The sequence below is a fragment of the Arvicola amphibius genome, chromosome X, assembly GCF_903992535.2.
Source record: "Arvicola amphibius chromosome X, mArvAmp1.2, whole genome shotgun sequence".
Taxonomy (NCBI): Eukaryota; Metazoa; Chordata; class Mammalia; order Rodentia; family Cricetidae; genus Arvicola; species Arvicola amphibius.
The window spans coordinates 3,401,470-3,425,731 of NC_052065.1; the positions used below are offsets into that span (position 1 = coordinate 3,401,470).

General features: G+C 39.0%; 2 protein-coding genes across 5 annotated transcripts in view; both read right to left on the reverse strand.

Annotated features, from left to right (window-relative positions):
- Positions 1 to 24,262, reverse strand: part of Mbtps2 (membrane bound transcription factor peptidase, site 2) — a 64,538-nt gene that overhangs the window by 15,874 nt on the left and 24,402 nt on the right. For 2 of the 4 annotated variants that reach the window (XM_038316612.1, XM_038316613.1), the window contains exons 6-9: positions 17,060 to 17,178; positions 13,970 to 14,150; positions 11,853 to 11,947; positions 11,294 to 11,489 (exon numbers count right to left, since the gene is read on the reverse strand). In XM_038316612.1, coding sequence (XP_038172540.1) covers positions 11,294 to 11,489; positions 11,853 to 11,947; positions 13,970 to 14,150; positions 17,060 to 17,178 — 591 coding nt within the window. Of the gene's footprint in view, positions 1 to 5,656; positions 7,323 to 9,276; positions 9,353 to 11,293; positions 11,490 to 11,852; positions 11,948 to 13,969; positions 14,151 to 17,059; positions 17,179 to 24,262 lie in introns of those variants that run through there. The other 2 variants (XM_038316609.1, XM_038316610.1) reach the window with 2 other exon arrangements.
- Positions 19,965 to 24,081, reverse strand: Yy2 (YY2 transcription factor). The gene has a single exon (XM_038316614.1). It carries the CDS (start codon positions 23,462 to 23,464, stop codon positions 22,355 to 22,357), a length of 1,110 nt encoding a protein of 369 aa, XP_038172542.1. The 5' UTR covers positions 23,465 to 24,081; the 3' UTR covers positions 19,965 to 22,354.

Here is a 24,262-nt window from a genome sequence, read left to right on the forward strand (position 1 = left end):
GTGGTATCCATTTCAACTGTTTTTTTTTTATTTTTCTCATTTTTTTATTCAAGATTTCCATCTCCTCCCCTCCTCCTCCCTTATATATGTGTATGTTTTCAGAAGCTTCTACAGTAGATTTCAATATTACTCCTTCAAAATGCCTTTGTATTTGTTATCTCTCCCATATCCCCTCCTCTATCTTGCCCTCTCAGCCGCCACCCCTTTTAACACTGCCCATATCGTTATTTCACTTCGACCCTTTATACCACTGTGTTCTTGCACCCTTTCCTTGAAATCAGATACACTGATTAATGAAATGGAATTGAGTAACTACATGTAAGACCACACTATGACAGTCACCTAGTTGTTGACAAAAAAAAAGCCAAAATATACTGGAGAAAAGAGAACATGTTCAATAAATGGTGCTGGTTGTACTGGATCACTCACTACATGTAGAAGAGAGAAACTTAATTTTTGTCTCTCACCCTACAAAACAACTCAAGTCTAAGGATCAGCACAAAATCAAAAATCTCAACATAAGACCCGACACTATGAGTCTCACAGAGGCATAAGAAAGGACTTTCTGTACAGATCCCTGACAGCACCAATAGTAAAATACATCACATGTTGGTTTAAGAGTCAAGTCTTTGAAAAAATCATGAAATTATTAAAACAAAAAGTATTAGTCAAAGCTTGGAGTGGGGAAGGCATTCAAAACATATCAACAAAGGTGAAAGAGACACAGGCAAAGAGTGACAGACAGTAAAATAAACAATGTAAAGATAAGCATTACACTTAAACAAAATTGAGGGAAAGCAGTAAGGTAATCTTTCTCATGAAAAATGGGAAAAAAGGCCTGGAGAGATTGCTTAGTACTTAAAGCACTTATTACACAATCACCAGGCATATGGATGAAGTTATGATACCCGCTGGGTGGGCCTGGCGCCAGCTCTTAAAAGGTGGAGACAGGATCCTCTGAGAAGTTGACGAGCTATTGACAAGCCCTGAGTTCAACCAAAAGACCTTGCCTCAATTAATAAGGTAGAGGGAAATTAATAAGGTTGACTTCTGACATTAGTCCCAGGCTATCACATACACGAGCACATGTGTGCATATACACTTGCACACACCTAAGCTCCCAAATACTTAATTCAATGTGTATACACTTCACACATACACTTAAAAACTGAAAATGAGAAAAGGATATGGCTAAATAAAATAAACTGACAGATAAACATATTTTGAAATGTTGATATTTTTCTAATCAAAAATGCAAATTAAAGATGTTATTTTGCATATCTGCCTATCAGAAAAACTCAACAAAACAATGTGTATACATAAAACACTGCTCAGATTTCAAGATGTCCAATGTTTCATCTAGAATTTTCCCGAGTTTCTAAATTTTATATAATCATAGATATAAACAACTATTTCAAGTATATTCCTAATGCCTTTACTTATTGTGCTGGCTAACTGTGTCAAAGGGTAGAGTCATCTGAGAAGATGAAACCTCCTTTAAGAAAATGCCTCCATAAGATAGGGCTGTAGGCAAACCTGTGAGGCAGTCGTTTAATTAATGATTGATGGAGGGGAGCCCAACCTACTATGGGTGGAGCCACCCCTGGGCTAGTGGTCCTGGGATCTACAAGAAAGCAGGTTGAGCAAACCACAATGACCAAACCAATAAGCATCACCCCTCCATGGCCTCTACATCAGCTCCTGCTTCCAGGTTCCTGCCCTGTTTGAGTCCCTGTCCTGACTTCCTTCAAAGATGAACAGTGATATTGAAGTATAAGACAAGTAAACCCTTTCTTCCCCAAGTTGCTTTTGGTAATAGTGTTTCATCATAGCAATAGTAACCCAATCTAAGATACTTATAAAGTACAAAATTGTAAAGAACTGGTATCGCTTTTTATCATATTTAACACAGCAGTATTATACAGCCATTGAAATAACATTAGAATATTAATAAAATGGGAAAATACTTAATATACTGTCAACTTGAAAACATAGCTTACTAGTTATGTATATCCTTTTTTCAATAAATCATTATTTCATTAACCCATTTCCTATGAGCCTGTATTTCTATTTTCAGTATAAAAATATTTCCCCATTTCAAAAATAATGTAATTTGTACCCCAAATTGCATTATTGAATTTTCCTTCAATTCTACAGTTTCCAGACACACTTTTCTGTAGTGTGGAGCTGTGGGCGGGCCTACTTTTCATCCCACCCGGCTCCTGCATGGTTAGCTTTACACCCGAAATAACAACATACAAATTGTATTCTTTTAAACACTGCCTGGCCCATTATTTCTAGCCTCTTATTGTCTAATTCTCACATCTCTTGCTTTAACCCATATCTAATAATCTGTGTAGCACCACGAAGTGGTGCCTTACCGGGAAGTTTCTAGCATACGTCCATCTTGGGCTGGAGCTTCATTGCCTCTCTGGCTCTCTGAGGAGAGGCATGGCAGTCTGACTAACTTAGGAGAGGCGTGGCATCTGTCTGAGCCATCTACCTCACTTCCTTTTTCCTGTTCTGTCTACTCCACCCACCTAAGGGCTGGCCAAGGCAGTTTCTTTATTAACAAATGAAATCAACAGATAGAAGACACACCTACATCAAACCTTTTTGCTATGTACTTCCATAATGGAAAGGGGGTGGCCTGTATTTGAAGTACACATTCTGTAAATTGCAGTGTTACCTGCACTGTAGCTGTCTGGTGATACATAAAACCTAAAAAGAAACATTACAACCCATTAAATTTATTAAACAAAGTGGTTGAAAGGTAAGAAAGGAATTCTGTAAGTATGGTTTGAAAGTGAGGAACCTAGAAAAGACAGTAAGTAGACTTGCTAGACGTGGTGCTACATACCTTTAATCCCAGCACATGGTAGGCTGAGGCAGGCAGATCTCTGTGGGTTCCAGGCAAAGCTGTAAGCCCTATGTAAAAAGGTGAGTCCAGGTAGGTGAGAGATGGAGCTCAGGACTAGAATACTCGCTTAAATATGCATGATGGCCTTGGGTTGGATCCCCAGCCCCCCTAACCCCACAAATAAAATAAATCCTATATGATGAAAAACAATATGCTGACTATAACTACATACTTTAGTTGAAATGTTTTTTTTTTCTTTCTTTGCTTTCTTCCCCACCTTTCTTTTTTCAGCTGGGTTCTCAGGTGGCTCAAGCTAATTCCTGATACTCCTTTCCAAGTGCTGAGATGGCGGGCGGGGGGGGGGGGGGGATGCCTCCACTAGCAAAGCACCGAAAGAAGAATTGAAAGCACATAGAAACTTGGAGAAGAATTCTGTCAAACATTAACAATGGGCAGGAGGGACGGCTCTGTAGGTTAGAGCACTTTCTCTGCAAGCAAAAGGATCTGTCTGAGATCAGACTCTGGCTCCCATGCTAAAAGTTGGGTGTGGCCATGCACTGCTGTTACTCAAATACCCTTGGGGGTGCAGACAGGAGAATCTCTGGGGTTTGCTGGCTGCAAACCTAACTCATTTTAGTTAGACACTTTGTCTCCATGGGATAAGGTGAAGAGTCATACAGAAGGACATCCAATGTCTTCTTCTACATGCACATGCAGCCTCCCTCCACGTATACAGTTTTGCAATAATATACTGTAAATATGTTAATATAATAATATTAGCACATACCAGACAGACAGACAGACAGACAGACACACACACACACACACACACACTCACACACACACACACTCACACACACACCCCAGTAATGAAATGTCGCTGTCCTCTTTCCTTAAAGCAAACATTTCCAAACTTATAAACATGGACATCTTACTTAATAGATTTCTTTCTGAGGCCTGTAGTAACTGCCGCATACAAATTATATAAATGGAAATGGAAGGCCACTTTTAGAATCAAGAATTTAATAACAACCAAGATCGCACTTTACATAAGGGGGAACATTTCTATAGAAAAAAGTATACTAAAAAGTGTAAATTGCTTCTTCTCCTTTTGGCTATGATCAAGTATTAAAAAATCTGACAAGACAGATGATGAATGTAAACTGCTGGTTTACGTGTGTTCTTTTATTGCTAAACATCAAATTCTGACAATTATTATACCATCAAGTTAAAGCCTAAAAATGAATTACAGCTCACTCAAAAGTTATTGAGAAAATATCTGTATGCCACTAGTATGCAGATGCTCAATAAATACCAAGGGACACAATGATGACAGAGAGTCACATCACTATAAAGCATATGTTTACAATTTGTTGTGAACACAATGACTAAGAATTGATTATCAAAAAGTCAAGTTTAACTATATGTCTCTTCAAGCTGAGATGCTGAAAATCATATATACATTCTTTATAATTACATCTGATTAAAATAAAAACCTTGAAATGTAAACAATACAGAATAGGAACACTGAGAATAAAGTCTTACTGTTGTACAAAGTGACAACACAAAGATACTTCTTCAAAATCCCCAACATAAATCATTTCCCAATATAATTCATTTTTCTAATTGCTCTACAGAAACTAAAATGGATCTTTCTCCATAAAAATGATAATACATCAGGGACATAAAGGCCTTCAAATTTTTTTATGTTAACATATATGTACAGTAAATACTCAACAATTTTTTTAACAGCTTACTTAAATAGAAGCATGCTTTTCTATCCATAAATAAACACCAATCACCATGCATTCAAGCAAATTAAGCACTTCTGCTATCTCATGCACTGTGCAGGGAGACAAAGCTGAGTATGAATGACACAGTCCTAACAGTAGAAGAGTCCACAGTGGAGCTGAAGAGACAATATGTAACATCTCCTTTCTTAATCAATGAAGCCATTTGTATACAAATATGCTGAACTTCCAGGAGAGAAGGTCCCACACCCTGAGCCTACAGATTAGCTGACAGAGGTGTTCAGCAGCGAATAGGAAATGAGGTTTTGTTTTGTTGTTGCTGTTGCTTTCACTTAGAAAATGATGTTAGTGGATAGAATTTCCTCTTATCAAAATATTTTCATGGCCTATGGGGTAATTTAGTGGTAGAATGGTTGCTAGCATGTGTGAGGCTAAGCTGGGTTCTATAAGTACCACAGTAAATCATAATTGTTTTCCTCAGTATTGAAAAAATGATTTAAACACATACATTTTCATTAGTAAACTATTTAATACATGTGATCAAGTTAATTATATGAGTATTTCATGGCATTGTCTGTTTTACCTGAAAAGGTCTGCATTTTTAGTATGCAAATATATTTTGGTCCTGAGTGACCTTAAACGACAATAAATACAATATTTTCTGGGATTAAAAACTAAAAATTAGCAAATGCGTATGCCTTTAGTATTGTTAGCAACGAATGGCCTAACATTAATAAAATCTCAAAATGATATTCAGTGTATGATTTCTATTAAATAATGAAGGCAAATTTGTAATAAAATCTAAAATATTTCTAAAAATTAATTTAAAAGTTTTGGGCCCCTTAAGATAACTAATGTTCTGAAAAAGGTAACCTCATGAAGTACCTTACTTCAGGAAGGAGGTATATATCTGGCTATTAGTGAATGAAGCATTGCCTTTCATTACTTCTAATGTGTGTGTTTCATCAAATGTATATTTTTCATGAAAGAAAAAATATGTGCATATATCCCTAAGACTAACAGTTTCACACTGGCCAGCCTAAGACTAACAGTTTCACACTGGCCAGCTGACTCTGAATTTCCCAGGGTTCCACTGCTACCCACAAGACCGACTGAGGTTCTTTAGGGCTCAAGAGTGTGTTACTAGACTCTGGAAAATCCCTATTTGTGCAGTCATTCTCACTATCCTACCAAGTCTTTGTGTACTCACAGAGGTAGCTTGGGGGAGACAGAAAACAAAGATCAGGTGTTTAATCCCCCAACAGAGAGAAACATACTAGATGCTGGTGAGGACAGAGTATGGCTCAGGGGTGAATGCTATTGCAGCATAAAGGAAAAGGCCTACCCCAGAAGAGTTCCAAGCTGCAAAACTCTACAAAGTGGATACTAGACTTGCTGCAATGTCTGTTCTGTTGTGATCTGTTAGAGGACTCAGCTTAGATCTGAAATTCATGTTTAACTGCCTGAGCTCAAATGCTGCTCTGGGAGATTCTTCCTGCAGCATACTCTATAGAACAAGTGTGGAGATCTGAAAAAGGCAATATTTGTGCCACAAAACTATCTTATCTCATCACAGGCCTTAGCTACTTTCGACTTTGTCCATTTACTTGGTATCACTTGCACAGAGTTTTTGCTTCCATGTTAGCAGATACTTTCATAGAATTTTACTGGTTTAATTGTAATCAGACCTTGGTATTCAGAGTATAGAATAATACACCATTAAACTTTAAAATACTTTACAAACAAGATAAAGATAAGCACTATAAAACCAAGAACACTTGCTCAGTCTTCCATTTAACCAAAATCCAGTGTCCCTAAATCTTTAATGATGCGTGTGTGTGTGTGTGTGTGTGTGCGCGCGCGCGCCTATGTGTGCCTGTGTGTGTGTTTGAGACCTGGAACCCACTATGTAGCTAAAGACCTTGAATTCATGATCCTTTTGCATAGCCTCCCAAACACATAAAGGCAAGTGCTGGGATTATAGGTGTGCACCCCCACATCACTTTAATGGCACTTTTCAATAAATTTTTCCTGGGGCAGGAAATATAGCTTAGTGGTAGAAAGCTTGCTTAGCATAAGTAGCATAAGTGAGGCCCTGTTTCAAACTCTAGTACCACACACACACATACACATATATACAATTTTACCACCAGATTCTGCTTTCCCTTTTACTATTCCAAAATGCTATATAGTCACACAAAATGGTATTACATGAATGAATTTTCACTTGTTTACAAATTGTTCCACAAACATTCAAAATTTGCACATTCAATCTTTAAAACTAGAATGTAGCCAGGAATTACGTTTTTTCGTTTTTTCCACTCCTTTTCTACTACAGTGTTTGGATTCTCTAGATATAGGAGCTCAAAGATGTTGGTCAAGATGTTTTAAGGAAACACTTTACATTTCATACCTAGTAAGAATTTCAATGGCAACAGATATTCCCACTTAGCTGTAGTTCATACATTCTGTTGGACGAGAGCAAATATTACCGTGCTGTAACCATCCAGAGTCCCAGTGTCACATTGGCAGCTAAAAGTACACTGCCACCAAGCAAGATGAAAAATCCTATGAGATCTTTAACGTCATTGTCTCCAATCACTGAGGTAAGGGTAGCATCCAGGAAAGAGTTTAAAATCCATTGACCATCTAAGGCAAAGCAGGGCACGGCATTAACAATAGCCAGAGCTCCAGAAAGAGAAATCAGATACCTGGGTAAAGATGAGTTAAGGAGCTAGCTGCCAAGTCCAAATGGAAACCATCTTTTGAGAAGTCAGAAGACACTGGACAGGGAGATGAGATTACAGTAGACTTCTCTACTGTAAGTGTAACACTCTTTTCTATAGCTCTAGTCTTTAAGACAAATAAGTTAATAGTACTTTGAAGTTCAAAAACTTTGAATAGAAAAATAAAGGCAAACTAACAAATCTAAAATGGATTCTGAAGAAGATTAAACTTTTATAATCCTCTAATGATACAACAAAGGGAAAGAAATGTAGCACCAAGGAATAAAGGGAAAACTGCCAGCAATCTTAGGGCTTAGTGCACACTAGGCAACGTTCTACTGCTGAACTATAATGCCAGCCCCCACATTCTTACTTTTTAAATCTTGAGACTGGGTTTTGTTGCACAGACTGGTGATGTTCTTGTCTTAGCCTCCTAAGTGTTAAGATTACAAGTATGCACCAACACACCAGTCCCCAAATTACTTAAAAATTTTATTTTATGTGTATATATGTGTATTTGTGTAAATGTATGTGTGCACATGCATACTGAAGGCCACAGGGTCAGAACAGGTGTGTGGATCCCCTGGAATTGAAGTTATCATTGTGAACTACTATGTGGGTGCTCAAAATAGAACCTGAGTCTTCTGGGATAGCAATCAGTGCTCTTAATTGCTGAGCTATCTTTCCAGCCCTCAAAATTACTTTTTTTTCCTAGACAGGGTTTCTCTACGTAACAGCTCTGGATGTCTTGGAACTTGCTCTGTAGACCAGGCTGGCACCGAATTCACAGAGATCCACCTGCCTCTGCCTCCCGAGTGCTGATGGATTAAAGGCGTGTGCTACCACTACTTGGAATTTATTAATAAACTCAAGTCTGGCAGAATGGTGTTGCTATATGCCTTTAATCCCAGCACTCAGGAGGTAGAGGCTGAGGCAGGTGGATCTTTGTGAAGTGGAGGCCAGTCTGGTCTAAAGAGCAAGTCAGGACAGTCAGGGCTATACTGTAAGACCATTTCTCAAAAAAAACAAAAAAAAAAAAACAAAAAAAAAACAACTTCAAGTTGGGGAGAATTCATCACCTCATCTCAGGAGTAACTGAAGCTTCATCCTTTATAAACTTCTTGTAAATTAACTCTCAAGCTGCACCTTTCTGCACCTTCTTATAGGCATCTTTACACATTTCCATTATGTTTTCTGTAAATATATATGCTTTTGTGGGGCTAGAGACATGGCTCAGCAGCGCAGTAGTTGCTCTTGCATAGGACATGGGTTCAATTCCCAGTACCCACAAGGCAGTTCACAACCATATTCAACTCGTTTCTCACACCCTCCTCTGGCCTCTGTGGACACTGCATGAATATGGTGCACAGACATACCAGAGGTGTCTTGGTGGAAGAGTGCTCTTTGGAACTCTGAGGAAAACAGAAGTGGCAACAAAAAACTCCTTTGAGGAGAATCTGCGCTCTTTGCATGCTTCAGGCACTGCCTTTCTGGGATCCAAGTTGTTGAAATGCCTGCCTGCTGTTCTTCCCACAATCCTCCTCTCTGTATATTAGCCTTTCTGCATACCCGATGAGTTTTCTCCACTGACTTTCCCCTCACATGCTAAACCGTAAAACCTAATCTCTTTCAGGTTTTTGTTTGTTTGTTTGTTTTTTGAGACAAGGTTTCTCTGTGTAGCCTTGGTGCCTATCCTGGAACTTGCTCTTGTAGACCAGACCTGCCTCTGCCTCTTGAATGCTGAGATTAAAGGCATGCACCACCACTGCCTGGCTAATCTCTTTCATCTTTAAAGTCTCTTTCATCTTTAAAATCTCTCTTTTTTTTGGCTGTAAGGAATTAAATAATAAGGCCTATATTTGTAATGCTTTATTCAAGGTAAAAATGATGAAGCTATAAATAACACACTTTAATGTACTTTTCAAACCCGAAAGGATACTTGACAAATGTCTCCACAATCACTGGCAGATCTATGCTTAGAAAGTTGAAACGTGGGATAAAACTTGTGATGCTCACTAAAAATGAAAAAAGGAATAATAAATATTTCCATATCAGATAAGCAACAACACTATAAATTTACCATATAGTCAAAATTTGTACTACTCTATTAACATGGATGAGCAAAACTTTCCTACACATGTGCAAGCAAGCTATATACCTCATATATAAGGAACCAGGGCCAGGCATTCAATTCCATTACTTGGGAAGTAGAGGCAGGAGGATCTTTTTGAGTCCAGCCTGGTCTATAAAGCAAGTTCCAGGCCAGCCAGGGCTATACAGTAAGACCCTGTCTCAGAACAAAACAAACAAATAAAAAAAAAAAGAAAGAAAAAAAGAAGGGGGAAGGAGGAAGAGATATCAGCTAATAAACATCTACTAAATATAGTGGAATTAAAAAACTCATGTCCCAATGTATACTTATGTTTTAAGGTTACAGCTAAGATAAAGCAGACTACATACCAATATGACTACCAAATATAGAGTGTGACTTGAAATTATGTTATATCAAAAGCATTCTTATCCTTTCAAAGAGGAGTATTCTAAAAATTACATTTGTTCCAACTATTATGCTATTTAAAATGATTGCTTTTTTATTGCTAACATAAAGATTAACACGAGGGGATCTTTAAAGTTCCTGTATGTTGTGGATTCTATAACCCTGTTTTGGTCTAAAATGTATCCAGTCATTAGGCAAAACTCACAGTCTACATTTCTAAATTAACCCCAACTAGAACCATTTCTTCATTTATTGAGAATAGCTGCCTGAAGTCACTTAACATCAAATCAATAAACAAGAAAACCTATACAGGTTGTCTCCTATTATAGAACTCTAAGGCAAGCTGCATGGGGTGGCACACACCTTTAGTCCCAGCACTCAGGGGACAGAAGCAGGCAGATTTCTGAGTCTGAGGTCAGACTGGTCTACAAAGTGAGTTCCAGGATACCTAAGGCTAGAGAGAGAAATCCTCTCTTGAAAAACAAAAAGTACAAAAACTATGAAGCAGTATTGTGCATGATGGTGCCTGCCTTTACTCCCAGCATTTAGGAGGCAGTGGCAGGCATATCTCTATGAGTTTAAGGTGTGCCTGGTGTATGTAGCAAGTTCCAGGCCAGCCGAGGCTACATAGTAAGTCTCTAACTAAAAGTAAAAACAATAAACACAAAAAAGCCTTTTAAAAGAATAGCATAAAATGCAAATATTCATCTACTGATAAATGGATAAAGGAAATACGGTCAATCAAGGATGAACCTTGAGAACACTATGCTACATGAAATAAGCCAGCTGTAAAATATTCAATTTATATGAAATGTATAGAACAGGCATGTTTATAGAAACAAAGTATATTAGTGGTTGCCAAGGGCAAGGGATGTTCATGTTGGACGGGGGATAAAGCTTAGGTGGTAGAGTGTTTGCCTAGCATGTATGAAGTCCTGAGTTTTATGCCCAGGGCCACATAAAACAGGATGTGGTGGTATACCCACTATAACCCCAGCACTCAGGAAGTGAAAAACACGAAGATCAGGAGGTCAACTTTGTCCTCAGTTACAAAGGGAGTTTGAGGCCAGTCTTGGCTACATGAGACCTTGTCTCAAAAGACAAAAGCATTTATGTGTCATGCACTTTTATGTATTTTGGTAATCTCAAGAGCATGCAGCTCTTGCCACCATTTTGGAGAATCTGGATACATTATGAACTCAGAAAACATCACAGATTATCTATCTGACTTGGGCAAAAATCATCAGGAAGCAAAGAGTGTCATTCTCTATAGGTTAATTCTTTTTTCTTCTATTTTAACTCCACTTAATGCTTAAGAACGAGTTAATAAAATTTTGATAGATAAGTGATCAAATTTATAATAAATGGAATCAACACAAGGATTTGTATTGAGTTTTTGCAACTGAGAATATATATGATCTTAAGGATTTTTTTAAGAGTCTATTCCAATAATACCCACCTGTGTAGTGAAGATGCAGTGGGTGTCCTACATAGAGCATATCAATTTGAGGTGGATGTTTCACTTTTATTAATCGAGTGTGAGTTTCCAAAGATGGTACTATACAGAAACTTGAACTTGAGCTGGTTTTGCAATCTTTATTGCTTCTACAAACTTGGGTAGCTTCAACTGCTTTCCGGGCAGGTAGACACGTATGCTAAAAATACAATATTAATCAATATTAGAAATTATTTATTAACAAGAAAAATCTAGGTTGCATTCCTTCATGTTTTTCTTGTCACCCAGCAGATTAGAAATTGCTTTCATATAAAAGGAATGCTATTATTGTACAACTACTATAAATTAAATTTCAATATTCTATTTTTGCTATATGGATATCATACCAATGTAGATTTTTAGATTCTCAGATAAAATGTGATATCTGAAACACAGAGGTCTTAATTAAATGACACAAAGTAAATAGAATAAAAAGAGAAAGCTTTATAACTTTTGTTTTAGCTTTACCTATTTATTTTAGTAATCATATCAGACAAGTAGAACTGCCTTGGGGACAACTTACCAAACGCTTATTAAAGTTATTTCTGTAGGAAAAACACACATCTGTGAGGCTGTGATTGTTACAGCATTCAGTAGAACCATCTAGTCGTTTGTATGCTAAAAAGAAACACAGTCCTTATTAGAATCTATTTACATAGAAGTATATTTGTTTAAAATTCTGCTTTTTAAAGACATAAAACACTCAGGAGGCAGAGGCAGGTGAATCTCTGTGAGTTCAAGGCCAGCCTGCTTGAAAAAGGGACTGTGGGGAGTAAGGGACTGTGACAAATGTTTCAACCTTAAAGAATCAGATGGGTCACTAAAAAAAATTCTTAATATTAGTGAACAAGAGAATACTAGACATCTGGACATCTACCAATATCAAATAAAAGTACCAAGCATTACCTATGAAATACTTTAAAGGGAGGGAAGGAAGGAGAGCTAGAGGCAGAGACACAGGCAGATAGGGAAAAGGGAGGAGAGGGAGAGGAAAGAATCCTGAATCAAGCCTCTAAATTTGAAAAAGACAAGAAAGACTGTAAAATTTGAGAAAACAAGTGACTCAGTTTCAATAAACACATGGCCTTTCAAAAACAAGGGGTTTTGTGATAAACTGAAGAGACTTAGGAGGCATAATAACACTACAACGTTAAAAAAACAATTATTAAAAAATAGGGAAGTGGCTGATAAAATAGCTCAGTGAGAAAAAGTGTTTGTCACTCAACTATGTAAGCCTGATGACCCGAGTTCTGTCTCTAGAACCCACAGAAAGGTAGAAGGGGAGAAACAACTTCATAAAGTTGTACTCTGACTTTCATACAATTGTAACCCCTCATACATGCACACAATAAATAAATCTAGAAATAAAGAAAATGTTTCATACTAAAAGGCTCATGAATATATGGAAAATTAAATCTGGAAAGAATTTGGGAGGTGACCTTTTCGGAGTTAACTAAGTTTAGCAGGTTTCCGGAAGAAACTTGCTTCAGCCTTCCCACCTGCTGCACTGGCCAACAAAACCTACTTCCCAGGTCTTTTTGGAAGTCAAGACAACTTCCCTAGACTTCTGCTATACAAAACACACTAAAAAACACTATCTCAGATAGATTTGGACATGTTAGCACCCACACATGACTTCTATAACTGCTTTTGCTTAGTTATATTTTAGTAAGAAAAAGAAAGGGATTCTTTTCTTTTCTTTGAGATCCACCTGTCTCTGCCTCCCGAGTGCTGGCACTCACCACCACATCCAGCTGATTTTACACATTTTTACAATTACTTTTTTTCTATGGTACTAGAGATAGAACTCAGGTCATTGCACACATTATACAAATCTTCTATTGGGGCTAGAGAGATGGCACAATGGTTAAGAGCACTGGCTGCTCTTCCAGAGGTCCTAAATTCAATTCCCAGCAACCACATGGTGGCTCACAACCATCTGTAATGAGATCTGGTGCCCTCTTCAGGCCTGCAGTCATACATGCAGGCAGAACACTGTATACGTAATAAATAAGTAGCTACCTTTAATCTCAGCAGAGGCAGGTGGATCTCTGTGAGTTCGAGGCCAGCCTGATCTACAAGAGCTAGTTCCAGGACAGGCTCCAAAGCTACAGAGAAACCCTATCTCGGAAAACAAAACAAAAGAAAACAAAACAAAAAAAATCTTCTATCACTTGAGTTATACACTCGACCCAAACAATAGTGTTTTGAGTTCTAGAAGTCAAATATAGTATTATAAGCCGGGCGGTGGTGGCGCACGCCTTTAATCCCAGCACTCGGGAGGCAGAGGCAGGCGGATCTCTGAGTTCGAGGCCAGCCTGGTCTACAAGAGCTAGTTCCAGGACAGGCTCTAGGAACTACAGGGAAACCCTGTCTCGAAAAACCAAAAAAAAAAAAAAAAAAAAAAAAAAAAAAAAAAAAATATAGTATTATAAAAGAAATTATAGGTTCAACAGTATATAATACAGGAAACAAAATACCCAATATACCAAGAAGAATATCTATTAGCTTGAGCCTATTTATTTTAATAACTTGCTTTAAAACAATTGGAAAAAATAAATCAATAGATATGGTCTCAGGGATAGTAATGGAAGGGACTGGTACTTGAAACATTATGTTATATCGAGAGAATGCACACACCTCTAACTGGGAAGCTTAATTGTTGTAATGTTGATGCACTTATACAGTAACCAATTTGGGGCTCATATGCAATGGTATCTAAACATTCATTCCAATCTTGCACGTTAGTAACAGGGCAATCCTGAAGATGAGTGACAAGGTCTCCCACAAAAAGGCCTCTGGGTCCAATGGCAGGTGAGTCCTTGGAAAGAAGGAAAATCAAATCAGACAATGTATAATAGCAAGCTATAATCAATCAAAACTAGCCATGGTAATAGACACTGCACTAATTAAAAATAGAATACTTTTTAACATTTTGATTAGTTCTTTGAGAATTTCACTTTGAGAATTTTGAGCCTATTCACTGCTCCCCCAACTCCCTTTAACAACCCTCTCCACTCTCCCATTCCTTTCCATTCAGCTCAGACCTTTCCTCAAATTAGAATCATTTTGAATAATGGCATAAAACAATCCATCTCTAAATCCAAAATTTATAGTCACACAATTTTAATTGCATTCACCAGTTCACCAATATTATAAAGTATTCACGACTTAAAAACTCTATTTATTGATTATTAAGATTAAAATACTTTAATCCCAGCGCTCAGGGAGGCAGAGGCAAGCGGATCTTTGTGAGTTCGAGGCCAGCCTGGCGGTCTACAGAGTGAGTTCCAGGACAGCCAGAGATACACAGAGAAACTGTGTCTTGAAAAATTTAAAAAATAGTAAGGTACACAATACAGGCTTAGTGTGTACCAGGTCCTAAGTTTGATTACCAGCAGCACAAAAAGGTGAAAACCAAAAACAGTGAGAAGCTGGAGAGATGTCTCAGTCGTTAAGAGTACTGGCTGCTCTTCAGAGGATCTAGTTTCCATTGCCAGCACCCACAGAGTGGCTCATGACAGTTATTAAACCCAAGTTCCAGGGGATCCAATGCACTCTTCTGGCCTCCGTGGTAGTAGGTTTCCAAGCAGTACACAGACACACTGGCAAAGCACCTACCCATGCACATAAAATGAAATTTAAAAGTTAAAAAAACAAACTTTTTAATGTAAAAAAAATAAAAAAGCCAAGACACAATGAATCACTCTCCAATGGATGGCCCCACATCCAGAAGGATAGAGAAGGACAGTACAAATTGAAGCCCATGGGTTAGCAAATTAAAGTGGGGGGGGAGTAGACATGAAGTTGTGGGGGATGACAGAGAGGTGGGGGTAGATTTGCGAAGAGGTAAGGGGAGGAGTGAATATGACCCAAATACATTATATGAACTTGTCAGAGAATACTATTTTTAAATTAAAAAGAGCCAAAACAGAATAAATGTGTATTTAATAAACAAATTATGTAATTCTAAAAACAAATAAATAAGCTGGGTGTGGCGGTACACTGGGGAAACACAGTTTGAGGTTGCCAGGGCTACACAGTCAGACTCTGTCTCAAATTAAAGAAATTTTTAAAAAGAAAAATAAATCTGTGCACACCTTCTGGGGATAAACAACAACAAAACCTCTAATGAACAGAACAGAAGCTGGGGAGGCAGCTGTTGGTAAGTGCTTGCTGTGTAAACAGGAAGGCCTGAGTCTGGAGCCCCCCCCCCCCCACACACAAAGCTATAGTGGCTTATAAGTCTGAGGAAGCAGAGACAGTAAGTTCCCTCTGGCTTGCCGGCCAGCTAGCATAGTTAAATGGGTAAGCTCCAGGCTCAGTGAGAGACTGTCTCAAAAATGAAGGAGGAGAGCTAGAGAGATGGCTTAGTGGTTGAAGCACTGGCTATTCTTCCAGGAAACCCAGAGTTTGACTCCCAGCACCCACATAGTAGCTCACAATTACTTGTAACTCTAGTTCCAGGGAATCCAAAACTCTTTTCTGCCTTCCATGGGACCTAGGCAGGCACCTGGTGTGTGTGTATACATATACACAATCATATGTGTATGTATTATGTAGGCAAAACTCCCATACATATAAAATAATAAAATTTAAAAGATAAGTGTAGGGGGTAACGGTGTGGTGGTGTATAGCCTTAATCCCAACACTGAGGAGGCAGAGGCAGGAGGATCTCTATGAATTCAAGGCCAGCTTGTTCTACATAGTGAGTTTTAGGACATCTAGGGCAATATAGTGAGATCCTGTCTCAATAAATAAATACATATTAGGGGGAGAGCATTAAGGAAAACACCTGATGTCAACCTTTGGTCTCCAAATGCATCAACACACACACACACATGAGCATACTCACTTGAACACAGATTATAAACATATACAAAATACCAGCTAATTAAAATTCAAGAGAGATGGCTCAGCAATTAAGCTGTTCTTCCAAAGGACCTGAGTTCGGTTCCCAGTACCCATGTAAGGTAGCTCTCAAGAAGCTCTAACTCCAGCTCCAGGCTGGAGACACTCTTCTCGACTTTGTGGGTACTGTTGCTCTTTCAGAGGACCTGAGTTCAGTCCCCAGCATCTACATCAGGTAGCTTACCACCACCTCTAACTCCAGAAGCAGGGGATCAAACACCGTCTTCTAAAAGGCCTTTACTGGCACTCACATCTGTGTAGCATATATAAACATCAATAAAATTTTTATAAATTCAAGAGAAACTCTTATATCCTTAGTGAACAAAACCACAGGATAAGTCTTTATATAATCACCTCCCCAAATATACAGACAAAGGCAATTTTCCTCTTGAAAAGATAGAGTCTTGACAGCATCATAGTAGCTACTAAAACACAGAATTAGCAGTTAACTTAAAAACACCTACAAAATGAGAAGGGGAGGGGAGAAAAGGAGGGGAGAGGAGCAAAATATATAGCTCAATAAAAACAATTTAAAAAACTCCTACAAAATGTTTTGGCTGGGTAACCTAGGTTTAATTATTCTTCTTAGTAGTATTGAAAAACAGAAATATAAAAATAATAAAGATACACAAAGCATTTTTATCAATAAACCACATACAAAATCTTGATATTACCTCTTTAGCTCAGAACGAAAAACAATTTTCATGACATTAAAAAAAATCCAATTTATTTCCCAACACTATGTTTGCATTTGAAGGGATTTTAAGAATTATAACAAAGCACCTGGTGAGAGGACACCCTAGGCGACCCATTATTTACCTCTGCAACTTCAGTGATAAGTACCCCAACTCCAGTGTAGTAAAATGGTAAGAGAATTACTGGGAGTAGAAGAAGAGCTAAAATACCAAGGAGAGCAAGGACAAAATTATGCCATATACCTGAAAAGAGAGAGAACAAAAGGAGTAAGTTCAACAGTAGCAAGAAGAACAGTTTGCTGGACTTTGTAACGCACGGCATTCTAATAAGATTATAAATAGAAAAGGGTTGCGAGGCAGAGGGTTCTATTAACTGTTAAGCAGATAGATGCTCACTAAGTCTGCCTTCACTTCAGATACTAAAATCTGACGTGTACATACTATAATTCTGAAGGCTCTATGAGATTATGATTTAATAAAAATACAACACCTAACTATGCCGTCTTTATAAAATAAATATACACACCCTTAATTTAAACATGTTCATGTTCTTTGATAGAAACCTCAAGCATATACAAATAAAAGTCAGGGTGAAGTTAGAAAGCAAAATTCTTAGGACTGGGGAAATGGTTCAGTAGGTAAAACACACGCTGTGCAAGCATAGGAATTTGCACTGAGATCCCTAGAATCAGCATAAGGGCCAAGCACAGAGGTACCTATCTGTAATTTCAGCAGCTGGAGTGAAGACAGCAGATCCTGGGGGCTCACTGGCCATGAGCTCTAGGTTCTGTGAGAAATACTGTCTCCCCAAATTTTGGGGGATGGGGGGAAGGTGTGGACATCATTCTTGGACTCCACAAGTACATGCTTGGGTCAGTGCACCTGTATATACATTGCATATACCACACACACATACATATGCACACGTGCATACGTGCGCGCACGCGCGCGCGCACACACACAAATTTTAAAGATTTTTGAAAACGTATCAATTTAAAAATTTTAAATTATATTATTTTAGTTATTATTTTAGTGCATGTGCTTGCTCATGTGTGCTACACTATACCTTCACATGGGAGTCAAAGTACAATTTGTTGACGGTATTGCCTTCTCCCATGTGAGGCCTGGTGACTGAACTCAGGTCATGAGACTTGGCAGCAAATGCCTTTAACCCCCAAGTTGTCTCAACATCTCAGTATAAAATTATTTATTACATATAGTTAGCAAATATGGAAAAATACCAAATTATAGCAGTATCATTGATTTTGTCTTAGATTTGATACAAATGAAAATATTATAAACTCATCATTGAAAATATTTTAATTAGTGGGACAATGGTGGTGCATGCCTTTAATCCCAGCACTTGGGAGGCAGAGGCAGGTAGATCTCTATGAGTTCAAGGCGGCCTGGTCTACAGAGAATTCCAGGAGAGCCAGGACTGTTACAATGAGAATCCCTGTCTCAACTCCCCAAGTCTTTAAATTATTGTGCGTATGCGTGTGAACTTGTGGAAGCCAGATATATAGAGGATCCCCTGAAGCTGGAGCTGTAAGCGGTTGCAAGCTGCACTATGTGGGTGCTGGGAACTGAACTCAGGTTATCTAGAAGAAAATGTGATTTTAAGGGCTCGGCCATTTCACCAGCCTGTAAACCTACCTATTAACGATCACGATGTTTTAACAGCATCGTGATAAACAGCATGGTTTTTTTACTGTTTGTATATACAAGGATGCATGTGCAAGAGCTGTGAAGAGCTGGCCCTAGGAAGGCGGGGCCCCTAGAAAGGCGGGCTTTAGGGAGCGGGGCCTAGGAAGGCAGACTCTAGGAAGGCGGGCTTTAGGGGGCGGAGCCTTAGGAAGGCGGGCTTTAGGGGATGGACCTAGGAAGGCGGGGCCCTAGGAAGGCGGGCTTTAGGGGGCGGGGCCTTAGGAAGGCGGGCTTTAGGGGGTGGGACCTAGGAAGGCGGGCTTTAGGGGGCGGGGCCTTAGGAAGGCGGGCTTTAGGGGGTGGGCCCTAGGACGGCGGGGGAGGGGGGCTAGGAAGGCGGGCCCTAGGAAGGCGGGTTCTAAAAAGGCGGGCTCTAGAAAGGCGGGCCGGGCTGAGGCAAAAGTGCCCAAGTATTGCTCCACAGGGCTTCAGTTAAGGTCCGCCTAAAGCTAAAATAGGCCTCAAAAGATAGGGGTTGGGGAAAGGGACGGTACTGGTTTATTAGACAAAAAAAAAAAAAAGGGAAGAGTAGAGAAAAGGACAAATTAGACCACAAAACTAAAGATCTCCCTGCAAGAAAACAACCGAGAGACCAAAACAAGAGTCCAGACTCTGAAGTAAGAAAGTCCGACTAACCATGCATGCTTCATGGCTATCTCCCTCATACAATCCAGAGGATTTTTTTCCGAGACAGGGTTTCTTTGTGTAACAACCCTGGCTGTCCTGGAACTCACTGTGTAGATCAGGCTGGCCTCGAACTCAAGAGATTCGCCTGCCTGTACCTCCCTAGTGCTGGGATTAACAGGTGTGTCCCACCGCCACCCAGTCCGGCTTTCCTGAGGAATATTTTTATCAACTATTTCGTAAATACAGTTTTTTAGTAGCTCTAGAAACATATAAAAAGGGGGGAATTCCACCCCATCCTATTTTAAGTGTAAATTACTTTTTAATGCGATGAATTCATATTTTTTGTACAAACAGAATAATACGTAACAGTTCACGGGGCGGGGGGTGGTCATGAGTGAGACCAACCTGGGCTACATAGGGTAACAAACCCTGGACCAATAAACTGTAGCAACAACAACACTCCAAACAAATAGAAACCCCAATATGGTCAATCGGCTCTGTTATAATAAATCTTTCCCACTTTTAATAATATACTCAGCTTTTTTATACTACTTTCAAAGCTTCATCAAAAACAAAAACAAATAAAAAGGGGCCATGCTATTACTAAATTGGTAAGGGTTCTTGCTGCCACGCTGATGACCTGAGTTCCATTCCCAGGTCCCACATGGCAGATTCCTTTAAGTTGTCTTCTGATCTTCAAAGGTATGTCACAGCATGCACATGGCCACACCCACCTCTTTCCTAACCTCATCAAACAGAATATTAAAAAATAAAGATAAATCAATATAAACCTGGAGGGTTATGCCTATAATCTCAGCCTTTGGGAAGCTGAGGCACAACTGCTGTAAGTTACAGGCCAGCAAGGACTACATTGTGAAAATTCAAGGCAGCCTGGACTACAGAGCAAGATCTTGTCTAAAAAACAAGCAGAACAATCAAAACCAAGGAAATCCCCCTCTTTATTTCACGCACTAGCATTTTCTCTGAACAAACTAATTCATAATACTGCCCTGTCGCTAGTAAAAGAAACAGGCATGGACAAGTGAACAAATGTGGGGTCACATGACAGCACTGGTTTCTCGACTTTATGGGTACTTCTCAATTGTCTTTCAAGCTTGCAGTTGGTACTATTACCCTCTAAATTCTGAATTTGCCAATGATGGCTAGGCGAAAACGGACATGTGTGAAGCAGACACGTGTCACTCATCTAAACAAACTCTTGGCCGTTAATGCTTTGTTTACTAGTATACTTCCGAAATACTTCTTACCACTTTTGCTTTCTCAAGAGCACAGTTTTTTAATAGTGACACAAAAGACAGTTTGGCTAAATAATTTTTGTCACTGTTCCGTGCACTACCAGATGTTCTGTTGGAATTACTATTACTGATGTTACTGACCTGACACCAGCAACACTTTCCTCTTATTTTCTAGCTAACATACTCACACAAGCAAGCTGTTTTTAACGCTCCAAACCGTTACTTTATTTTTGCTTTTTCTATCACACAAAAGTACACACCAAACATGCAATCGATTTGAAGACAAAATATTATTAAATCAAACACTATTCTCAATTGATCAAAGAAATTATACTCAACAACAGCACCTTAGGCAGTATAAGGGGAAGGCATAAAGTGATTAAAAGTTGCTTAAACTGGCTAATATGATTAAATCATCTAATATTCTACACTGTATAATACAGCTAAAAGAAATTTACAAAAAATGTCTTGACATCAAGGAATACTGCTAAAATTAAGACAGCAAACAAACCTATAACATTTATCAGAATATGTATGTACAAAACTGCCCATGCTTTAAAGACTATATTTTACAACATCAACTCCACAGAAAACATATATACAATTACTAAGCACATTCCTAAAAGTAAACATGAGCACTTAGAACACACAATTAAAAATATTAGTAAGTAAACTTCATATTAATAAGAATGCAAAAGTCACATTTTTAACACAGTTGTATAAAGAAATGTAATTTGACAGGAATTTCATGAGTGATTCTCCTGCCAAAACCAAACTTCACAAAAGCACGACTGCAAAATAAGACAGGCCACTTATTGAGAATATGGGTTTGTGAATTAGTTGCCTGTTAAAACCAAACTTCATAGAAACACCACTGCAGAACAAAACAGGGCATATTAACATCATTATGTTGTGAGGTTCATGAATTATTATCCTGTCAAAACCAACTTTACAATAACACTGCTGTAGAATAATACAGGACACCTTAGCAATATGAGGATCATGAATTAGCAAGTTTCATAAAAACGCCACCACAGAATAAAGCAGTCATTTTAGCATATGAAACCATCTCTTGTTCAAACTTTATAAAAACACATCAGAGGAAGACAGAATACCTTAGCAATATGAGGTTTATGATGTAGTATCCTGTTGAAAACCAAACCACACAAAAAAAAATCACCTCACAGAAAACACAGAGCATCTTAGCAACAATGAGGTTTGTGAGTTATTCTACGTTGAAATCAAGCTTCTCTAAACACTTCAAAGCAAAATAACACAGGCCATCTTTAGAAACAAAGTGGTTCATGAGTTAGTCTCCTGTTGAAAGCGAGTTTCATAAAAACACCCCTGTGGACTAAAAGCGGTCACTTTAGCATATCTAGTTTGTGAATTAGTATCTTGTTGAAACCAGTTTCATAAAAATACTACTGCAGAAGACAGGGTATTTTAGCAATATGAAGTTCACGATTTAGTCTCCTGTTGAAACGAAGAACTCCAGCAAAAAAAAGTCATCTTTAGCAACAATATGAGGTTCGTGAATTAGTTGAAACCAAGCTTCGAAAAGTATATTAGTACTAAACACATAGCATCAATGTGAGGTTAGTCTATCCTGTTGAAACCAAACTTAACAAAACTTCACTGCAGCACAAAATGGGGCATCTAATCAACATAAAACTTTTAACTTTTACTCTATCAAAAGATAAACCTCAGATCTGTAGAATTCATTTGCAATAACTTTCCTAGAAACTATTCAAACAAGAGGCATATTATTCCCAGGCACATCACTGTAAAATACTTCCCAGGCTTCAGAAGGATCTTCTCACTTCTTTTTACTTGCTCTTAACATGTGTTAAGAGATGCGATTTCAAGTTGGTCGACTGAGCAAACTTCCTGTTGCAGCCATCAAACGGGCACACAAACGGCTTGTCTCCGGTATGAATTCGGACATGAGTGCGCAGATTGAAATCAAGGGAAAAGCGTCTTCCACAGCCTTCAAAGGTACACTGGTAGGGCTTCTCTCCAGTGTGAACCAGCTGATGACGCTTCAGCTTCGAACTCTCAACAAAAGCTTTGCCACATTCTGTACAGATATGCACTCGAGGCCCATGGATGTTTAAGTGCTTTTTCATAGAGGAGTTATCCTTGAACATCTTCCCGCAGCCTGTATGAGAGCAAACTATAGGTCTTGGATAGTCTCCTTTGGGCTTTTTGGGCTTCATGCTTGTAAATTCTGCCAGCTGTTTGGGATCAGACAGGTCAATGCCAGGTATTCCTTCAGGAGGAAATTTTTTTCCCGTCATATACGCAGAGTAATCAGGAGGTGAGTCGTCAGCCTGCCTTTTGGGCACGGGATTTTTTTGTCCATTGGCCTCCCACACGGTGGAGGGTAATTCTCCCTCAAGAACTTCTATTCCCACCTGCTTCTGCTCCCATTGTTTGCCGCCCAGGTCACGGCTCACACCTTCTTGTACGCCAGCCTCGATAGTGGTCGTCAAACTACAGAGATTCCCTTCATAGCGACTGAGCTCACCTTGATCGTTCTCTGCCGCCACGAAGCCTGACAAGGAGGCATTGGTCGGCTGGAGATAGGGATCTTCATCAATACCTGGAACAGCCATTTGGCTTTCGAATTCAGAACTGAATAGCAGGTTGTCTGAGTACTGGAAGTCCACCACCTCCTCTCGTGTCTCGATGATGATCATATCCTGATCGTGCTCCCCATTACTCAGGGTGCCCTCAAGAGGCTGCAGAGCGATAAAAGGAGAGTGGCAGTGGCCACCACGCGCCCAATCGACACTTGTGTCTCCGTACACTTCGATGGTCGGGAATGAGCTGGTTTCCACAGAAACCGCTTCTACATTATGTGGCTTCAGGTCTACAAAATCAGCAGGAATCTCTGCATTTTCTGTGGTGATACAGAGAAGATTCTCTGAGGCCATGGCTGAGACCCACGTAGCGGTACTGGGTAGCAAGCCGGTGGGAGATGGCTGTGGAGTAGAAAAATAATCAGGGAAGAAAAGCACGCACTTGCGTGCTTAGAAACAAGGACAACAATGACAAAACAACATAACAATGACAAAACAACAGAATTAAACAAACCCGAGAGCTCGACGAAAAGCGTGCGCTTCGGAGAAGAGCTGGCCGTCGTCTGAGGCGAGGCGTTAAGTGCTGTTTCCCGGCAGACGCATGCGTTGGACGTCACTGCACACGTCATTAGACGCGCGCCACTGGATGCGTCATTGCACTGAGACAGACCATTCAGCAAGCATCTTCTGCGCATGCCTAAAGCTTGTGGAACTTTCTGGTGGCCTGCGGACCCTGCGTTGGCTTTCCTGCTTGCTGTCTTATCTAATTATTGACTAAAAATAATTTTCCTTTCTAGGTTCTTTACTGGTTTCCTTATTTTATTTCAGTTGATTTTCTTACCTCCCCTCAGCCAGGCTTATATCAGATCTAGAAAATGTCTATTCTATTTTAACTTTACACTTTGTGTGTGCATGTTATAAAAGCACCCTACCACTGAGCTATAGACCCTCAGCCCCTTTATAATTATTTATTTTCCCTTATCCAACCATAAAATTTACTAATATACATGCCATCAGGAATAGTTGATTATCTTGTCATTTTATATATATGTTTATGCATATAAAATTTATGTATGTGTTCATACACACATATACATTCATATACATATACACATACACATACATACATACATATATACATACGTGTGTGTG